Source organism: Hippocampus zosterae, chromosome 21 (assembly GCF_025434085.1).
Source record: "Hippocampus zosterae strain Florida chromosome 21, ASM2543408v3, whole genome shotgun sequence".
NCBI classification, from domain to species: domain Eukaryota; kingdom Metazoa; phylum Chordata; class Actinopteri; order Syngnathiformes; family Syngnathidae; genus Hippocampus; species Hippocampus zosterae.
In genome coordinates, this window is record NC_067471.1 from 8,105,765 (window position 1) to 8,124,032 (window position 18,268).

The 18,268-nt window shown below is 51.0% G+C and overlaps 1 protein-coding gene and 1 long non-coding RNA gene across 4 annotated transcripts in view; one reads left to right on the forward strand and one right to left on the reverse strand.

Annotated features, from left to right (window-relative positions):
- Positions 1 to 18,268, reverse strand: part of LOC127593704 (uncharacterized) — a 191,533-nt gene that overhangs the window by 69,027 nt on the left and 104,238 nt on the right. The window lies entirely within an intron of this gene.
- Positions 1 to 18,268, forward strand: part of dock4b (dedicator of cytokinesis 4b) — a 38,752-nt gene that overhangs the window by 9,531 nt on the left and 10,953 nt on the right. For 2 of the 3 annotated variants that reach the window (XM_052055261.1, XM_052055262.1), the window contains exons 2-32: positions 3,015 to 3,098; positions 4,008 to 4,048; positions 4,137 to 4,289; positions 4,503 to 4,651; positions 4,820 to 4,904; positions 5,534 to 5,685; positions 7,036 to 7,117; positions 7,187 to 7,247; positions 7,315 to 7,447; positions 7,621 to 7,709; positions 8,384 to 8,509; positions 9,754 to 9,878; positions 10,079 to 10,241; positions 10,680 to 10,786; positions 11,934 to 12,087; positions 12,812 to 12,909; positions 13,001 to 13,084; positions 13,521 to 13,621; positions 13,959 to 14,040; positions 14,146 to 14,316; positions 14,419 to 14,611; positions 14,692 to 14,828; positions 15,083 to 15,217; positions 15,676 to 15,774; positions 16,248 to 16,342; positions 16,493 to 16,568; positions 16,740 to 16,840; positions 16,912 to 16,970; positions 17,077 to 17,225; positions 17,297 to 17,382; positions 18,231 to 18,257. In XM_052055261.1, coding sequence (XP_051911221.1) covers positions 3,015 to 3,098; positions 4,008 to 4,048; positions 4,137 to 4,289; positions 4,503 to 4,651; positions 4,820 to 4,904; positions 5,534 to 5,685; positions 7,036 to 7,117; positions 7,187 to 7,247; positions 7,315 to 7,447; positions 7,621 to 7,709; positions 8,384 to 8,509; positions 9,754 to 9,878; positions 10,079 to 10,241; positions 10,680 to 10,786; positions 11,934 to 12,087; positions 12,812 to 12,909; positions 13,001 to 13,084; positions 13,521 to 13,621; positions 13,959 to 14,040; positions 14,146 to 14,316; positions 14,419 to 14,611; positions 14,692 to 14,828; positions 15,083 to 15,217; positions 15,676 to 15,774; positions 16,248 to 16,342; positions 16,493 to 16,568; positions 16,740 to 16,840; positions 16,912 to 16,970; positions 17,077 to 17,225; positions 17,297 to 17,382; positions 18,231 to 18,257 — 3,397 coding nt within the window. The remainder of the gene's footprint in view (positions 1 to 3,014; positions 3,099 to 4,007; positions 4,049 to 4,136; positions 4,290 to 4,502; positions 4,652 to 4,819; positions 4,905 to 5,533; positions 5,686 to 7,035; positions 7,118 to 7,186; positions 7,248 to 7,314; positions 7,448 to 7,620; positions 7,710 to 8,383; positions 8,510 to 9,753; positions 9,879 to 10,078; positions 10,242 to 10,679; positions 10,787 to 11,933; positions 12,088 to 12,811; positions 12,910 to 13,000; positions 13,085 to 13,520; positions 13,622 to 13,958; positions 14,041 to 14,145; positions 14,317 to 14,418; positions 14,612 to 14,691; positions 14,829 to 15,082; positions 15,218 to 15,675; positions 15,775 to 16,247; positions 16,343 to 16,492; positions 16,569 to 16,739; positions 16,841 to 16,911; positions 16,971 to 17,076; positions 17,226 to 17,296; positions 17,383 to 18,230; positions 18,258 to 18,268) is intronic. The other variant, XM_052055264.1, reaches the window with a different exon arrangement.

Genomic DNA, 18,268 nt, shown 5'->3' on the forward strand with positions numbered 1-18,268 from the left:
TTTGTCCTTGACTGAGACAAAAAAGGATGGAAGAAGAGTTCCTAAACTTTATTGAGATGAGGCACACCACCAAACAACCCCTCCGCACCTTTTTTAAAATAAATATCAATGCATGCATGGTAATATTTTGCATGTCCAACCACACCGCCAAACATGGACCGGCGTCATTGAGCATTTTATAAGCTGGAGGATGTGTTCCTGGTCTAGCTCACTGTGTGGGCTTTGGTGTTTGGCCTCACCAACGCACAACAAGAGTGCAGTGATAGGGAAAAAAAATTAAAAAAATTAGCCGATGAGCTCAAAATAACATCTCCCAGCCAAGGCACTTTTGTCCATGCAGCACATTTACACGTAATTTATTTTAATTGGATTCAAGAGAGCCCGAAGTCGGTGTCGTGGAGGTCGGCGCCACCTACTCGCTCCAGGAAGTGGAGAAGCTTTCGGTGAGGCTCGGATCAACACGCCCACTTTGAACAGTCGGGCGGCGGCGAAGCGGCAGATGTTGAATTGCCGTCACGGCGGCCTCCTCATCCACCCCCACCCGGGGGCATATTTTTGCTTCCATCGCGCTCGCTACGTGGGGGGCAAGGTGTGTAGGCACCGGTGTCAGCGTGACCTCGGCTTGAAAATTGCAACGCCGCAGCGCCCCGGCGGGAACATCGGGAAGCGTCCGAGCGAGCGGCAACAGATGCTGCCCGATGTGCCACGCGGTGGAGCATTAAACCAGACTCAATTATGAGTTTGCGCTTCCTTTTGGATGACTTTCTCCGCCAATGTGTGAAAATGACTCCATGATCGTGTCACGCGATGGGGGATTAACAATCTTGCCAATGCATGCTTTTAGCACATAGAAAGCACACCAGCAGATTAATGTCTGCGAATGTGATCCGGTTCCCTGACCTAGAAACGGCGGAACCTCGAGTCACCGGACCAGCAAACCACCGGTCACGAGGTTGAACGACACATGAATATCCAATCCAAATGCCCTTTTGTAATTTCAGAGAGAAGAAACTTTGCGGTAGATTAGAGCAGGCCAGAAAGCCGTCAGTGTGGCGGCCATGTTGGTAGGGGCGGGAGGGAGTTCGTATAAATGGAATGGAGTCTACATTTACATCTATGGCTCCCGTTTTTCCTGCTAGCGTCCACGCTAGTTTTTTGTTGCTATATAATTTCACTCGATGATGCTCAAGCATACGATGTAAAAGACGAGTGCCGCTTCGGTCCTTCTCATGGATCGGTAAAGCCGCTCGCTAGTCAAATTTGCAAGGCAAGTAAAAGGAAAAAATAAATAAATGCAGGAATTGACTGCACTGATTGACGGCAATTTCCCAAAAAGTAATATTTCTCGCGCCACTCTGCTCTTCAAGTTTGCGCTTGTGCGGCGTGATTTACCAGTTGTTGTTGTTGTTCGTACGCGCTGCCTAGCGCCCGTCCCGGCTAGCGGTTTGGCGACGTTCATGGTCTCCGTCCGTGCCAACGTCTGCCTCCATTTTTCCCTTCGCGCCACAAGCGAAACTCACTGCCCGAACTTTGGTCACCTTATGCCCGGAACACCTCACCAGGGAGGCGTTCAGGAGGCATCCGAATCAGATGCCCAAGCCACCTCATCTGGCTCCTCTTGATGTCCTGTTCAAGATATTTTAATTTTGATTGTTGTTTGAAATGTGTTTTGGTTTTCACTGTGTTCCACGATTAAACGTTTTGGACGTCAGTACGAGGCGTCAGTACATCCCGTTTGGATTTTGAACGTGAAGTCCTCGTGTCGCTCACCGCAGTCTCCAATTTACTGCCTTACATCCATGAGGCGATTACGGTCGCGGGGTGTATTTAAAGCCTGACTTTTTTTTTTCTTTTCTTTTTTTTTTATCCTTCACTTCACCACAGAGTGAGCGATAAATGCGCCGGGCCCTTTGATTTGGGCAACGGCGTTCGCGGTGTTGGCGAAGACAAAGCATAGCTCAGCTAGTTTTGGTTTCTCTCGGAATGTTTTCATGTCACATCCCTGGACTTCAAATCGCGTTCTGCTGCTTTACGTGTCGGGTCTGAGCCGGGATGTGGCCGCTGAACATGCAAAGAACGCAGCAGGGCAGCATATGTGAGGAAGTGAAGAGACCCCCCCCCCTTCCCATTAGTTTTATTTCAGTTCTCTTTGTTTTCCCCTTAAAAAAAATAAAATATTGCGAAACGGTGGGAAAGAAGTGCCGCTTCCTCCTTTGGCCGTTTATTGTTTCATAATGCTCACACGTTCTGTATATTCTCACATCGTAGTTGAATATTCATGAAGCGGGCATTTGGCAGCAATTCCGGCGAGGGGGAGTGCCACCAGTTGCCGCGCTAACAAATTAGCATATTAATGATATAAATGCCGTATAATGAACACGTGGGAGTGGATTACGCACGTGAATCATTGTCGGGCTCAGTCAGAATCCGGAATCCAGCTAATGAGGTCATCAGGTCCCTCAATCCGGTTTTGAAATTCTGAACGGACATTAATCCTGTTTTCACTTTAGCGGCAGTCCAAAGTGCGCGGTTTTGAGTTTCTGTTTTGCGGATGGGACCCCGACGAGACCCAAGCCGATTCGCTGCAACGTTTGATGCTGAGCAGTCATTTGAGGACACGCTGCAGATGGCTCGTAAATTGACATGCAGCAGACTCCTCCAACCCAAAAAAAAAAAAAAAAAAAGACCCAAAGCTGAATAATTCACCGCAACCCGCTAACGGAAGAACACAGAGATGTGTGTGTGGATAAATACGGTGGCAGTTTCATCATCGTCTGCGTCGGGAAGAAAGGTCTTGAAGGGGAAAAAAAGAATTTTTTTTTTCTTTTTATTCATCCGGAGCATATTTTGACCTGCGGGAATGCAACCTCGTGACCGCCTGGTGCTCATTTACATACCATTAAGCCGCTTTTGTTTTCGGGGTCCTCGGAGACCAATCGCGACAACCTCTCGAATGTCTCGCCGCAAATTACGCTGCCTCATAACGTTTTGTTGTTGTTGTTGTTTTCTCACAGCGCTGGCCACTTTCCGAGGCACCGTCCAGCACGGCCTCCCGCTGGAAATTGGCGACACGGTGCAGATCCTGGAAAAATGTGAAGGTGGGTCATGCAATTCCATTCATCCATCCATATTCCGAACCGCTTGATCCTCACTAGGGTCGCGGGGGGGTGCTGGAGCCTATCCCAGCTGTCCTCGGGCAGTAGGCGGGGGACACCCTGAATCGGTTGCCAGCCAATCGCAGGGCACACATAGACGAGCAACCATCCACGCTCACATTCACACCTAGGGACAATTTAGAGCGTCCAATCAGCCTGCCACGCATGTTTGTGGAATGTGGGAGGAAACCGGAGCACCCGGAAAAAACCCACGCAGGCCCGGGGAGAACATGCAAACTCCACACAGGGAGGCCGGAGCTGGAATCGAACCCGGTACCTCTGCACTGTGAAGCCGACGTGCTAACCACTGGGCTACAGGGCCGTCGGGTCATGCAATTCCATGTGACATTTTTAAGACACGCCTCCTGATCAATAATGATCAGGCAGCGTTGCGGAATTTGCACCCGATCGATCGCCCAGCCGGCGGCCGCAAGATCAGCAAGCCCGCCAGGGGGCGCCGAGTGACGTGCGGCGCGACGCTCGCAGCGACGCGGGCTAATGGCTCTGTCATCATGTCGACGCCGCCGTCGACACTTCAAAGTGTTGACGCTGACGCGCGTTCCCCCCCCCCCCCTCCTCTCCTCCCCACCGGCAATGTGACTTTGACTTTGAACGCCACTCTCTCGACGCATTTTTAAATGATTTTTTTTTTTGTACCACGTTTTAAATCGTCAACTGCCACAGATGCGTTTGGGGCCACGCAGGGGGTGGGGGGGGGGGGGGATGATGCGAATATGATGCGAAATGAGAAATCCGTCCCCCATCCATCCGCTCTCTTCCGTCTTCCTTCCCACGAAAAAATTGATTGTCCTTCACGGCGACGTGCTGAAAATTATTTGTTTTTTTCCGCAGGCTGGTATCGAGGATTCATCTTGAAGAATCCGATCCTCAAGGTAGGTCGCCCTTGGACAACCAGCGAACCCGAGCCGACTCCCCCGGGCCGAAATTGATAACGTGACCGAGCGCGGCGTGCGTTCGCAGGGGATCTTCCCGACCAGTTACATCCACCTGAAGAACGCCCACGTCAAGAATAAAGGCCAATTTGAGACGGTCCTCCCCGTGGAGGACTCGGTCATCACCGAGATGACGTTGACCCTGCGCGACTGGGGGGCCATGTGGAAGCAGCTCTATGTGGTACCCATTCCTTTTTCGCTCGAGTCCTCCTCCCCCAAAGGGGTTTTTCTTTGATACCGTTGGTTTCAATCGGCAAAAAGGGATTTTGTGATGTTGTCGGTGGCCAAAAAAGCAGCGGGACGCACAAATCCCTTCAAAGTTGCACGTTCGGATTCAGTTTTTTGTGTTTTGCGCGTTTGATGAGCGTTCCCGTTTCTCGTCCCATCCCTCCAGAAGAACGAGGGCGATTTGTTCCACCGGCTTTGGCACGTGATGAATGAAATCTTGGACCTGAGGAGGCAAGTGCTGGTGGGCCACCTCACCCACGACCGCATGAGGGACGTCAAGCAGCACATCACGGCCCGACTGGACTGGGGTAACGAGTGAGTCCGAGAACCCGTTCGTCTTCGGGGTCCTTCTGAGACGTTTGAGAAGCGAGGCTAACAAGCATTCGTTTGGAAACAGACTTTTTTCGGGTTATTGTCCATCGGCGCTGTGCGCTACCGTTGCGAATCCGGCCGACCCCTTTGGTGTCCTTTGGTCTTCTGCAGGCAACTGGGTTTGGACCTGGTCCCGAGACAGGAGTTCAGCATGGTGGACCCGGATGAAATCAGCGTGACGGAGCTCTACAGACTGGTGGGTGCTCCCTCGGCCGAGCTTTTTTCGAGGCCGTGCTATACTTCTCGGATCGCATCGAGCCAATGATGTAAAAAGAAGAATTTGAATAATAATAATAATTAATAATAATACATTTTATTTGTGGGCGCCTTTCTAGAAACTCAAGGGCACCTTACAACAAGCAGTTAAAATCACGAGTACAATGTCAAAAACAACATCAAATAAGATAAGAAAAAAAATACAACAAAAATTATTTTAAAAATTATTATTATTTTTTTTTTTAATCAAAGCCGGAGCTTGATTGATTTTGACAACGTCGACGTCTCAGACTTTTGCGCGCTTGGCCCTGCTTCTCCTTCACATCTTCTCGGAGCGCCGTTACCGTGACAACCACTCGTCTGATACACTGTAGGGAAAAAAAAATCACACAGAGTGTGAGATGACTTTCCTCTCACAGGGGTAATTGAAGCGCTTAATCCATCTGCTTCTTTTTGTTGTTGTTGTTGTTGTTGTCGTCTGCGCGGACAAAAGCAAGCACCGCAGGGGGCGCTGGCTTCAACGTGACCTCCGCGCCAAGTGGCGTTTCCAAGCGAGCACGTTTTGATTTGCTCTCATGAATTCCGCTTTCCCCCCCGACTCCTCGGCAGATGGAGCATCGGCATCGCAAGAAGGAGACGCCGACGCCCGCCAGCACCCATCACTTGTTTGTCCACGTCAAGAGCCTGATGAGTGCCAACCTGGGGGAGGAGCTTGAGGTCTTCTTCCATATCTATGACGGGCGGGAGAACCGGCCACTCAGGTATGGGCTCGCTGTCCGGGGTGGGGGAGGGGGGTGATGATGACACATTCATTCATTCATCTTCCGAGCCGCTTGATCCTCACTAGGGTCGCGGGGGGTGCTGGAGCCTATCCCAGCTGTCCTCGAGGCAGTAGGCGGGGGACACCCTGAATCGGTCGCCAGCCAATCGCAGGGCACACAGAGACGAACAACCATTCGCACTCACACTCACACCCAGGGACAATTTAGAGTGTTCAATCAGCCTACCACGCATGTTTTTGGAATGTGGGAGGAAACCGGAGCACCCGGAGAAAACCCACGCAGGCCCGGGGGAGAACATGCAAACTCCACACAGGGGAGGCCGGAGCTGGAATCGAACCCGGTACCTCTGCACTGTGAAGCCCACGTGCTAACCACTGGACTACCGGGCCGCACATTGATTCGTGATTTTGTAGATGAGCAACTTGGGTCACGGGTGATGCATTCGGTGACATTTTGAGCTCGCCATTGAGGCCACGTTTGCGTCTACGCCGCGATTGCATCACTTGTCTTCGAGGGGTTGGGGTAGAAGAAGAAAAAAAAGCGCATCCCTGGCGCCCCGCCAGAGTTGTCTGGCGCGGCGAGTAAACAGACACGCGCATTTACACTGGCCGGCTGGCAGGGAGCCATTTCACCGCTTGACTCCGGAGCCGCTGACGCTTTCCAGATGGGGGTGCGACCCGTTGCCTCAGCACCGTGCCAACGCCCGCCCGTTCCTTTTGCGGTGCGCCGTTTTCTTTGTGTCCAACGTGGCCTTTGCCGAACAATGCTGCCGCCTCGACACACAACTGTGACCTTTTTGCGCATTTTAATGGTCACGTTTTCCACCACGCTACCCTTTTTGGGTCTGCTAATCCCAGTGCGAGGTAACAGAACTCATGTTTTTAGCCCAAGCGCCCCCCCCTCCCCCCCACCGAGTTCTCACTTTGCGGTTCGGCGACGCTCCGCCCTTGCGCGAGTCGCCCGGACTCGCGAGTTGGCGCGTTGTCCGGCGCGGCGGCGCATTACAAGGCGCTTATCGCGCCGAGTGTGAAAGTCACCTAACCGGATTAGCCCGCCGGCCTCGCCGATGGCCCGGCAGGACGCCGCCGCAAACGCGAGCCGTCCTTTCTGCTTTTTGCCCGTCATGCGCTTTTATGTTCTGCTCGTTGCTACCGATTTGAAATATGTACATTGTTGTGAGGCAGACAGATTGCTTTCTTTTTGAAACATTTTGTTTTTTCAAAAATTGCTTTGTTTGTTAATTGTATATTGTATATTAAAGTAAATACCAAGCGCCTACGGGTCCACATTGCCGATCCCATTCGTCTCCACTTTCTCTTCTCCGTTCAGCGAAAGGTTCTTTGTCAGGCTGAATAAAAGCGGCTTGCCCAAGTCGCCGGAGAAAACGGAGAGACAGTGCACCCTGTTTGTGGTAAGTGGCATCAATCCGTCGTCGCGTGACCGTCGCGTCCGAAAATGAGGTTTCCCCCGTTCCCAACAGGATCTGGGCAGCGGCGATCTGCGAAAAGATGTCTACATCGTCGTGCACATCATCAGAATAGGTGGGCGGCGACACGCGTCGGGTGCGTACGGTGCGCAGAAATGCATCTGCCGCTTTTTTGGGCGCAGGGAGAATGGGCGCCGGGGAGAAGAAGAACCAGTGTAGCGTTCAGTACCGCCGGCCGTTCGGCTGCGCCGTCGTCAGCGTCGCCGATCTGCTCACGGCCGACTCCAAGGACGACCACCTGCTCAAGGTTTACGCGTAAGTACCCGGCCGACGCGCCGCCAACTGTTTCTCGGAGAACGTCCAGGACGCGCCAGACTTTGGTGAGAGCAAAAATAGAGAGCGATGAGATTTCTGTTGCGCCAATTTTTTTTTTTTTGTTGTATTTTCAACATTGCGTTCAATGACGATTGCACGTTTTGGTGTCTCAGGTGCAACACGGAAAGCGAGTGGCACCAAATTCACGAGAACATCATCAAAAAGGTCAATTCCAGATACAACCTTTCCGGATCCAACACGGGTAAGACATCAACTCCAATAGAATAGAAGAACTCGTAATTCTTTTTTTTTTTTTTGCACTTTTTTGGGTTTTTTTGAACCCGTAAGACCAAAACACATGAAATCGCCATATTGAGGGCAATTTTGCCAAACGACGCCTCTGCGGCATTCCCGTGTCATCTTCAGTCCGGCGGCGTGACATCAGTCCGTTTCCGGCCCGTCTGAGTCACCGCGTTGTCTGCGCTAAGTTCTTCTTTCCAGGAAGGGGGAGGGAGGGGGGGGGTGGCTTTTCAACGCCTCACGTGGCCGCCCGCCGTCTCCGCAGGAAGCTTGCAAAACGCATTCACGCGCTTGATATAAATAGCCGCCGACGCCGAGCGGCGAGCGTCAGCAGTTTCCCGTGACAACAGGTTGGCCGGCGACGTCCTCGAAACCGCCAAACTGGAAGCGTGACAAAGATCCCGCTTGAGATTGTGCCTCGTTGTTGCATCGAATCGAGTCGGAGGACAAATGAGGACTCGGCAATGATGCTGAAAACTCACACACACACACACACACTCACACACACTCACACACATCTGCAGCAGCTTTGTGGTTATGAATGTCAGTGTCAAGTTTTTCCCGATGCGTGAAGCCGCCGGCGGGCGACTTTTTTTTCAAATCTCGTGCGCGTGAGACGCCTGGTTGTGTTCTCAGGGCTGGCGGTGGCTCTCCAGCTCCTTCACGGGGACATCGATCAGCTGAGGCGGGAGTACATGGTGCTCTTCACCCGCGGCGTCTCCATCACCAGGAAGCTGGGCTTCTCCGACGTCATCATGCCAGGTGGGACGGTCCGAGGCTACCACCCCCCCCCCCCAACCCAAAACTTAGCGGTTACGTTTTGTGTGCTTCAAAGTTGCCCCTCCGTGCAAAATCGCGTCTGCATCGTATACCTTGACCCGCCTTTCAGTCTCCACAGCAGTTGCCTTGGCAACATCTTCACCCACCGCCGGAGAGCAAATTCCACCTCGTTGATGAAATATTCATCGTCATTCTCAGGTGCACGCAGTGTTAGACGGGTGCCTGTCGAGTGTGACGCCGGTGCCTCGGGCCTCAGCGGGGAAGGCGCCCTTGTTGTCATGCGCCACATGACTACTCTGCAATCAAATACTGATATCTGAAGTCAATTTTTTTTTTTGTGGGTTCAGCATGGCTTTTTATTCGCTCCGGCGTGTGAAATCCTCGGAAAAGCTACCTTTGACATACAGCGGGGGTGCGCTGTCTGGTCCCGCAGATAAAGAGCGAAGCGCAGGCCGCCGGTCCCCCAGCGCCCGACGAGCGCAGATTGATGTCGGCGCTCTATGTCTCCGCCTACCACGAACCTTTTTTACACTCGCCGTCTGTCGTTTTCTTCGCTCTCCATTTCCGACCAAGTAACGTCTGCCCCCGGGCCGTCTCGTTCGTTTGCTCCGCTGTGAATGACTACATCAGTTTCTTCTTTTTATTTATTTATTTATTTATTTATTATTTATTTATTTTATTATTTTTTTATTTATTTTATTTTTTTTCCTTTGACGCTCGTCTGCGAAACAACCCCCCCCCCCCTCAACCATTTCTTCTCCACTTTTTTTTATTTATTTATTGTTGTTGTACCCAAGGTAATTGAGTCTCCACTTACCTGCCTATTATTTTTTTAATCCATTTCTGTGTGTGTGTGGGGGGGGGTCACTGAATGCGAGTCTATAGGATGGTCTTTGTTGCTATGGTTACCACTGTCAAGAGCAGGAAATCAATGTTGACCCTGGAGATGGCGTTATGATCCTCTTTGCGGCCAATATACATTCAATGGTGTGTGTGTGTGTGTGTGTGTGTGTGTGTGTGTGTGTGTGTGTGTGTGTGTGTGTGTGTGTGTGTACAAAATGAATCAACTCATGTCAATGCTGTCCCACCCCCTGCCAGGATGCCTGAGCCCACTCTCACGCAAATGTGTCCAAGCTGTTGGGAGGTCATTCGTAACACGCTTTGTCGTTTGCATCATCGATTGCCCGTCTGATTTTTTATTTTATTTTATTTTTCCACCTTTGTAGGAGAGATGCGCAATGACCTTTACGTCACACTGGAGAAAGGCGAGTTTGAAAAGGGTGGCAAGAGCGTCGCCAGGAACGTGGAGATCACCGTCTACTTGCTGGACATCGATGGACAAATCCTCAAGGTGGGAAGACGTCGACGTGCTGTGGGATGGCGCTCCACGTTTTTCACGCTGACACAGATGAGAGCCGCACAAGCCGGCGTCTTGCTCATCTCCGGCACTTCCGCTTCTGCGGTTTCCGTATCGGACGGAAAATAGAAACGCATGGAAAACCACGTCATGCTCATTCCAACGCATCTTTTTTTTTTCTTTCTTCCCTTCAGAGTCACGTCACCGCCGGGTCGGGGGAACCGGGCGGGGATGAGTACCACTCGTTGGTGCTGTACCACAACAATAGCCCACGGTGGGCGGAGCAAATCAAGCTGCCCATCCCCGTGGACATGTTCCGGGGATCGCACGTGCGCTTTGAGTTCCGACATTGCTCCAGTAAGTAGTTGAGGGAAATTCTGTCATGTTATTGAGGACTCCAGGGGGTGGGGGGGGGGGTAGAAATCATCACATATGCTTGACGTGGCTCCACGCAGGGTCTTCTCATTAGGAGCCCAATTTAGGACTGCGTTGACACCAAACCGCCAAGTGCGAAACCTGCTGCATATCATGAAGAAAAAAAAAAAAAAAAAAAAAAACAGGACGCCCAAATGTTGCAAATCTGAAAATTGCCGTATTGGTGCAGTGCACTTGTCTAGTCTATCATGATGAACATGTCATGCCGGTGCAATGTGGACATCTTAGTGATGCCGCATTCAAGGCTGGAATTGAGCTTTTTTTTTTTTTTTTTTTTTTTTTTTTTTTTTTTTTTTTTTTTTTGGTGTGGCGGCGAGAGACGAGCTAAGAATGCTTTTGTTGACGGCGTTCTCTCCGCAGCCAAAGAGAAAGGCGAGAAGAAGCTGTTCGGCTACTCCTTCGTGCCACTAATGCAGGAGGACGGGAGGACTCTGCCAGATGGCACCCACGAGCTCATCATCCAGAAGGTAGAGCGGCCCGCTTGCCCTCTCTGCACACGCAAACAAAGTTGACAAAGATTCTCCATTCCGCCCCCCCAGCCCCCCCCCCCCCCCTTGCTTACAGCCTCTTCAGCCTCCCCGATTTATGCCCACAAGCTATTTGTGTGCGTCTCGCAGGTTTCCTCCCCAAACGGGATCACGCGGTGTATGATTATGCGATTCACGCCTTGCAAGTTGGCATCCGTGTTGCTGTCTCACTTTTTGTCGCAAAGCCAAAAGTCCGCCACGTAAAAGCGGCTCTTCAAACCGTGATAGGCCGTTAAAATTCTCGCTGTGCGCAAGCTTTGAGAAGCTTGACCCGCTGTGCCTCGTCTGCTTGGTTACAGACCTGCAAACGTACACACACACACACGCTCATGGCCTCAAACCTTTTGGTGATGACGCATCAAAAAGCCCCCGGAGCAAATAAACCGTCCCAAATCGTCATTTGGAGAAGTCCTGCTTGGGCTGTAATTGCAGCCTACGTCCTCAGCTGCAGGCAAAGGGTGTGCGCGCAAACCTCAGGCTCCGTGCACAATGACGCGCACGCCGCATTGATTCATTTGTCAGCCGCCGGGCTCAACAGTCACCCAACGTCAATTTTTTTTTTTTTTGGAGGGGCGGGGTGTAATTTATTTTTACCCCTCTGCTCACTACAGGCCATCAGTGGCATTGTCAGACGGTTTCCTTGACTTGGTTGGTTGTGGGGGGGGGGCGTGTGGTTGGGTTTGTGGGGTGGGGGGAGGCGGGGGGGGGGGGTAATGTCAGATGAAAGTTGCTGAAGAGCTCAATGAAAACTTGCATGGCCTAGTTTCCCCGTCAGACCCAAAATAGATGCTGAAGCAGCAGTCCAGAGCCTGCGCCTGCTCAAGCAGCCTCAGCCGAGCGTTAAGGCAGCACGCCGAATCAATCGAACAACAGCCCCCCCACGTCTGCGATTGTCTTACTCCACCACAACCCCCCCCACCCCCAAAATACTAAAACTGTCACGAAAACTAATGAAACCCTTAACAAAAATAAAGCATTAACATTTGTTTGCAAAGAATAAAAATGAGTTAACGTGCTATAAGCCGGCACCTCATATCACCCCGGTCCTTATTTTCAGGGCTCATATCTTCTTTTCTTCTTTGTCCAGTGCGACGAGAACACCAACTTGGCGGACTGCGCCCGTTACCTGAAGCTGCCTTTCTCCAAGGCCAACATCCCATCCAACAACCAGACCCTGAAAGGCACCAAGGAGTCTTTTTGGATCACCAGCTTCCTCTGCTCTACCAAGCTCACGCAAAACGGTAAAAAGCCCTTTTTGGGATTTGCGTTCTTATTATTTTTTTTCTTGTCTCCATGTTGGACGCTTGCCTGATGATTTGCAGAAGAGTCACAAATAAAAACGACTTGGCCGGTGGAAAAAAACATAGCGGCAGATATTTGAGTACTCCTGGGTATATATTATTTATCCTCTGCAAAGAACTGGTTCTACAACTGAGGCTTACTGAGAAAAAGGAGGATAATTATTCTCATAAAGTTAAGAGACCTGCCATTTGCCTTTCGTATTGGGATGGAAACTGTCGCAAAGTTGCCCGTCTCCAGATTGCAATTTCTACATGTCACTTTGACAGACGCGCAGAGCACGGCGACTGCTTTTGACAGACCGAAAGGTAAACCGCTCATTCACGGCAAAACGTTTCCGCGCGACGACGACAAAAAAAAAAAAAAAAAAAAGAGGATGTTTCAGGTTCAATCGAATCTGAAGAGACAGCGAAAAGACTCCAGCGGAATGATGTTTTATTCATGCGTATGTCAGGGGGATGCTGGGAAATTACTTCTTATCTCTTTTGATGCGTCTTAACATGAAAACGTCAACATTTGTTTTGGATGGGCCTACAGTACGTCGGGATGCCGGAACGGGAGGCGGCGGCGGCGGCGGCGATGTCGCTTTGCTTGCCCCGCATCCCGTCACCCGTCGCTTTTTTAGAATTTCACATTCAAGCGCAGATCTTGCACGTCTGCCCTCAGGCGATATGCTCGACTTGTTGAAGTGGCGCGCGCACCCCGAGCGGATCAACGACAGCCTGTCCAAGCTGAAGGAGATCGACGGCTCGGAGATTGTCAAAGTAAGGCCGCGGCGGCTGCGGCTGATTGATTTATCGCTCTCGTGGCGATAAAGACCTCGGACGTCCAAATTCTCTCCCCCGTTGTTGACAGTTTCTACAAGACACTTTGGACACGCTTTTTGGTATTCTGGACGAGAGCTCCCAGAGATACGGCCTCAAGGTGTTTGACTCGCTGGTAAGTGCTCTCTTGAAATCGCGCTCTTTGTTTCACGCATATTATTATTCATTCATTCATTCATCTTCCGAGCCGCTTGATGAATCCTGAATCGGTTGCCAGCCAATCGCAGGGCACACAGAAACGAACAACCATTCGCACTCACACTCACACCTAGGGACAATTTAGAGCGTCCAATCAGCCTGCCATGCATGTTTTTGTAATGTGGGAGGAAACCGGAGCACCCGGAGAAAACCCACGCAGGCCCGGGGAGAACATGCAAACTCCACACAGGGAGGCCGGAGCTGGAATCGAACCCGGTACCTCTGCACTGTGAAGCCGACGTGCTAACCACTGGACAACCGGGCCGCCGCATATTATTATTATTATTTTTTTGTAATTATGTTAAATGAAGTAGCAACCCGCTCACCGTCCTTTCTGTGTTCTTCTCTCGCAGGTCCACATCATCAACCTTCTCCAAGACAGCAAGTTTCAGCATTTCAAGCCGGTCATGGACACTTACATCGAGAGCCACTTTGCGGGGGCGCTCTCATACAGGTGCGTACTGAGGACGCCAGTCGAGTTTTGGATCTCGTTGACAGAACCCGTCAAGGGCGAAGCGGCGAGGGGCTCTGAGAAAGCCTGCAAAATGCTTTGGCGCCCTCTTGTGGCCACTCAAAGTGGGAAGGGAGGGGGAAAAAAACAAGGTGCTACCTTCTTATGCGTTCAATTTCATCGCCTGCTGTTCAGTCTGGCTGTCGACTTCACGCTCGGTGTACCTGCTAAGATTGAGCGGTGATGTTCTGACACATGCGCACACACACGTCGAGCAGAACCGTTTTGAAAGATGACAGCGGGATTTGTCGAGAGTGCCGTGTTGCGTTTTGTTTCTAAGGGACCTGATCAAAGTTCAGAAGTGGTACGTGGACCGCATCGTGGACGCCGAGCATCAGGAGCATATCCAGCAAGTGCTCAAGGTTAGCGGCCGTATCGTCTTTGGATGACGATCCCGTTCGAATTGCATCTCCGCCGCCGCAAGCAGCGGCTTGATGAAGACCCCCCACCCCCTTGCTGTTTTTCAGGCCAGCGAGTACATCTTCAAGTACATCGTCCAGTCCCGCCGCCTCTTCTCCTTGGCGACGGGAGGCCAGAACGAGGAGGAGTTCCGCGTCTGCATCCACGAGCTCTTCATGTCCATTTGCTTCTTCCTCTCGCAGGAAAACAAGACCACCAGTCCGGTGGCGCAAACGCAGGCACGTGCGCCTCTCCGCCACTTTCCCCCAAACGGGGCAAAAGGGCTCGCACTCGGCGCCCGTTGTCTTCTTAACGTTTGACATCGTTTTGTCATTCGCCAGGCGGTGTTCCTGCGAACGTTCCCTGCAGTTTACGGCGAGCTGCTGAAGATTTTCACCGTGCGGGAGGTGGCCGGTTTTGTGCGGGAAACGCTGGGCAGCCTGCCCGCCATCGTCCACGCCGACTGTCCCTTGGAGGCAGTCAAGCTGCAGTGCCTCGCCAAGACGGTGGAGAGCCAACTGTACACCAACACGGGTGAGCGCCTCGCTCATCTGCGCAGCGTTTGGAGCCCCACGCCCTGATCCGCTTTGTCCCCCCCCCCCCCCGGGTCGTAGAATCCAGGTGCATCCTGTTGCCGGTGGTACTTCGCATCCTGCAGGCTCACATGCAGGAGCAGAGAGACCTGGTCATGTGCGCCCGCATCCTCACCAGCATGCTGTCGCTCATCAAGAAGGAGGAGAACGGCACCTCGGTCAGTAAGACGGCGGCGGGGAATTTTTTTTTTCTTCTTTTTTTTTTTTTTTTTTGTGCCGTCATGGTCCATTTTTGACAGAATCACACTGTCCGCCGCGCACTCCGCGAATTCTAAGCATCAATTTAGCAAAAATGTGTGCTCTCCCCTTCTCTGCATCATTTGGGCATTTGAAATGCTCCGCCCCCTCGGTGGCCAAAATGCAGATTTCCCCCCCACCCGGTCACACGGATGCTGACTCGCTTTCTCAGCAGGAGCCGGTGATCTCGGAAGAAGTGGACCTGATCGTGGAAAGCCTGCTGGGAGTGCTGCTCAGGACCATCCTGGAAATCAGCAACCGACCGCAGCCCGCCGGGCCAGCCATGAAACTTCAGTTCCAGGATGTCACTGTATGTGTGTGTGTGTGTGTGTGTGTGTGTGTGTGTGTGTGTGTGCGTGTGTGTGTGTGTGATGCTGTGCTCTCCTTTTGGCAAGTAATTATAGATTTTAAATGGAGTTGCCTCAGTGGTGACTATAATTAAGCCAACGTCATTAAAACAAATGGCAGTAATTGGGATTTATAATGCAACACTCACTTGTGGGTAGAGGGAGGGGGCGGGGGGGGGTTCGGTGAGTAACGATGAGCTTGTCATCGCCACATCCTGAAGGATGCTTGAGGAGGCGAGGGACACTCATGTCTCCGATAAAGTCAACTCATTCCATGCCAGCCGTTGTTCTCCAATTGGGACAGCCTGTTTCAGTTAAATGCAAATGATGGGGGGAGGGAAGCGTTTGAGGTACCTCAAACATCTCAACAATGCTTTCCAACTAATTGAGACTTTTCTGTGTGTTCGCGGCGCACTGCCAGGGGGAGTTTGTGGCGTGTTTGTTGGCGCTGCTGCGACAGATGAGTGACAGACACTACCAGCAGCTGCTGCAGGCGTTTGGCAGCAAAGACGACTTGAGGGTAAAAGCAACTCGCTCGGCATCCCTGACTCACCGCGGCGGTGGATGAAATCGGGAATGCTGAGAAGCACTCGCGCGGCGTAATGCCGGCTGACAGTCGTTTAGCTCGGGAAAAAACACGTTCCAAATTTAGATTCATACAAGTTTAGTGAGAGCCGTCGTTGGGCTGATCATTTTGCTAATCGACGGCGGGCGGGTGCTTGGGCTGGTTCATGTCAAGCCTAGTGAACGTTTACTGTCAAACTAAACATCAAACAAAGAGAATTCCATTTTGTGTGTCTGAAACAATTGGCGTTGTCTTCTCTTGAAGTCTCTAATTACTTATTTTAAATCTGAAAATATGCTTGGCAAACAATTTTCCCAAATTCGTGAGTTGACCGTACTCCCTCGCTGTACTACAATCCAGCTCGCGATGCAGCAATTAATGGAAGACATTTCTCTCTAAACACGAATGCTCCGTATTCTTCGGCGCAGGACTTCCTCCTTCAGATCTTTACGGTCTTCAGGATTCTCATCCGACCGGAGATGTTCCCGAAAGATTGGACCGTCATGCGACTGGTCACCAACAAGTAAGCAAATGCCGTTTGCGTACTTTTGGGATCGCCGTTGACGGAGCGACTTAGGTGGCCATCTTTCACGGCTAGGCTAGATCGTCGAGGCGCGTTCTGCAGTTTCTCGTCCTCGTTCTTGTAAGTGACTCTCTGCGATGCTTCTTACAGCGTCATTATCACCACCGTCCTCTACCTCTCTGAAGCCCTGAGGAAAAACTTTCTCAATGACAAGTTTGACTACAAGGTAAGGTAAAAATAGAAAAAGAAGCCCGCTAGTGCCAAAGCAAGCCTCGAAAGAAGCTTTTTATTATGATATACACTATATATATATTTTTTTCAAATGGCCCTTAAATCAAAATGATGTTCAGCGGAGGCCCGTCACGTGACATTTTTATGCGGGTTTTTTTTTTTCCAGGTGTGGGATTCGTATTTCTACCTGTCAGTATTGTTTATCAACCAGCCCTGCCTTCAGCTGGAGTCCTTTTCTCCCTCAAAGAGGAAGAAGACGTTGGAAAAGTAAGTCTCACGCGACCAGGGTGGGGGTGGGGGGGGGGGCTTAACGTCAACGTCACGCCACGCTCTTGCAGGTACGGAGACATGAGAGTGATGATGGGCTGCGAGATCTTCAGCATGTGGCAGAATTTAGGTGAGACCATCCGCCGAGGCATGTTACGGTGGAAAGACGCAAATCCCCCCCCGCCTCCCCGCCCCACACTGATGTAAAATGGAACGATCGCTGGCGTCCTCTCCAGGGGAGCACAAGCTGAACTTCATCCCGGCGATGATCGGTCCGTTCCTGGAGGTGACGCTGGTGCCGCAGCCCGACCTGAGGAACGTCATGATCCCCATTTTCCACGACATGATGGACTGGGAGCAGAGGCGCAGCGGCAATTTCAAACAGGTACGACTCGGGCCCGATGGAGAAACCTGGCGCCTCAAAAGTGGAATTCATTAAAAAAAAAAAATTTGAAGGTGGAGGCAAAGCTGATCGACAAGCTGGACAGCCTGATGTCGGAAGGCAAAGGAGATGAGACATACAGGGAGCTCTTCAACAGCATGTGAGTTGGAGGAAAACTGGCCAGCTGGCCTGTTGATCCGAAAAAAAAAAAAAAACATGAATTGGGTTCTTCTTCTTTTTATACCATAAAAATGAGATTTTTTATTTTTATTTTTCGAAAAAAAACCAACATGAATTGGGTTCTTCTACTTCTTTTTATACCATAAAAATGATATATTTTTTTTTTTTTTTTTGAAAAAAAAAACAACATGAATTGGGTTCTTCTTCTTTTTATACCCTAACAATGAGATTTAATTTTATTTTTTGGGGTCGCTCCTGTAGAGCTTTTTTTCCCCCTTTTCATAACAAAGAGATGCGATAAGACGAAGCTTTGGTGTCCTAGCAACAATGAGCCTTGCTGGACACCAAGCAGGGGGTTAGGGGGGAGCGCGTGTACCCCCACGGCAAGCAAACGCACGCTTGGTTCGGTTTTTAATGACTGCGAGATGAATCGATGGCTCGATAACAGAAAGGTGAGTGCCGGTCGGTATTCGTCCCCACGTCGCGCATTCACACACACACGCGTCTGCGTCCAGTCTCGGTCCACTGAGTCCTTGTCCTTTCCAGGTTTGTGCTCCTGCATGCTTGGTGCGTGTGTGTGTTTGTGTGTGCGTGTGTGCATCCCATTTTTGGAGCGAGCCATTTATTCATGTTAAACATTTTAGCTAGCATTTAGTATGCTAGCAGGCCATTTGCTAAGCGCTTTCTGTTTTCCTCATGGTGCAGATTTCTTTTTTTGTGGGACGCCACACTTATTTCCTTGGCCACTAACCCCAAAACTAACTTTTGTGTGTGTGCTGATATTAATCGTATTAATTTATCCCGCCTATGCTTTCCCACCCGGAGTAGAATTCCTCTGTTTGGTCCGTATCCTAGGTAAGAGGCTC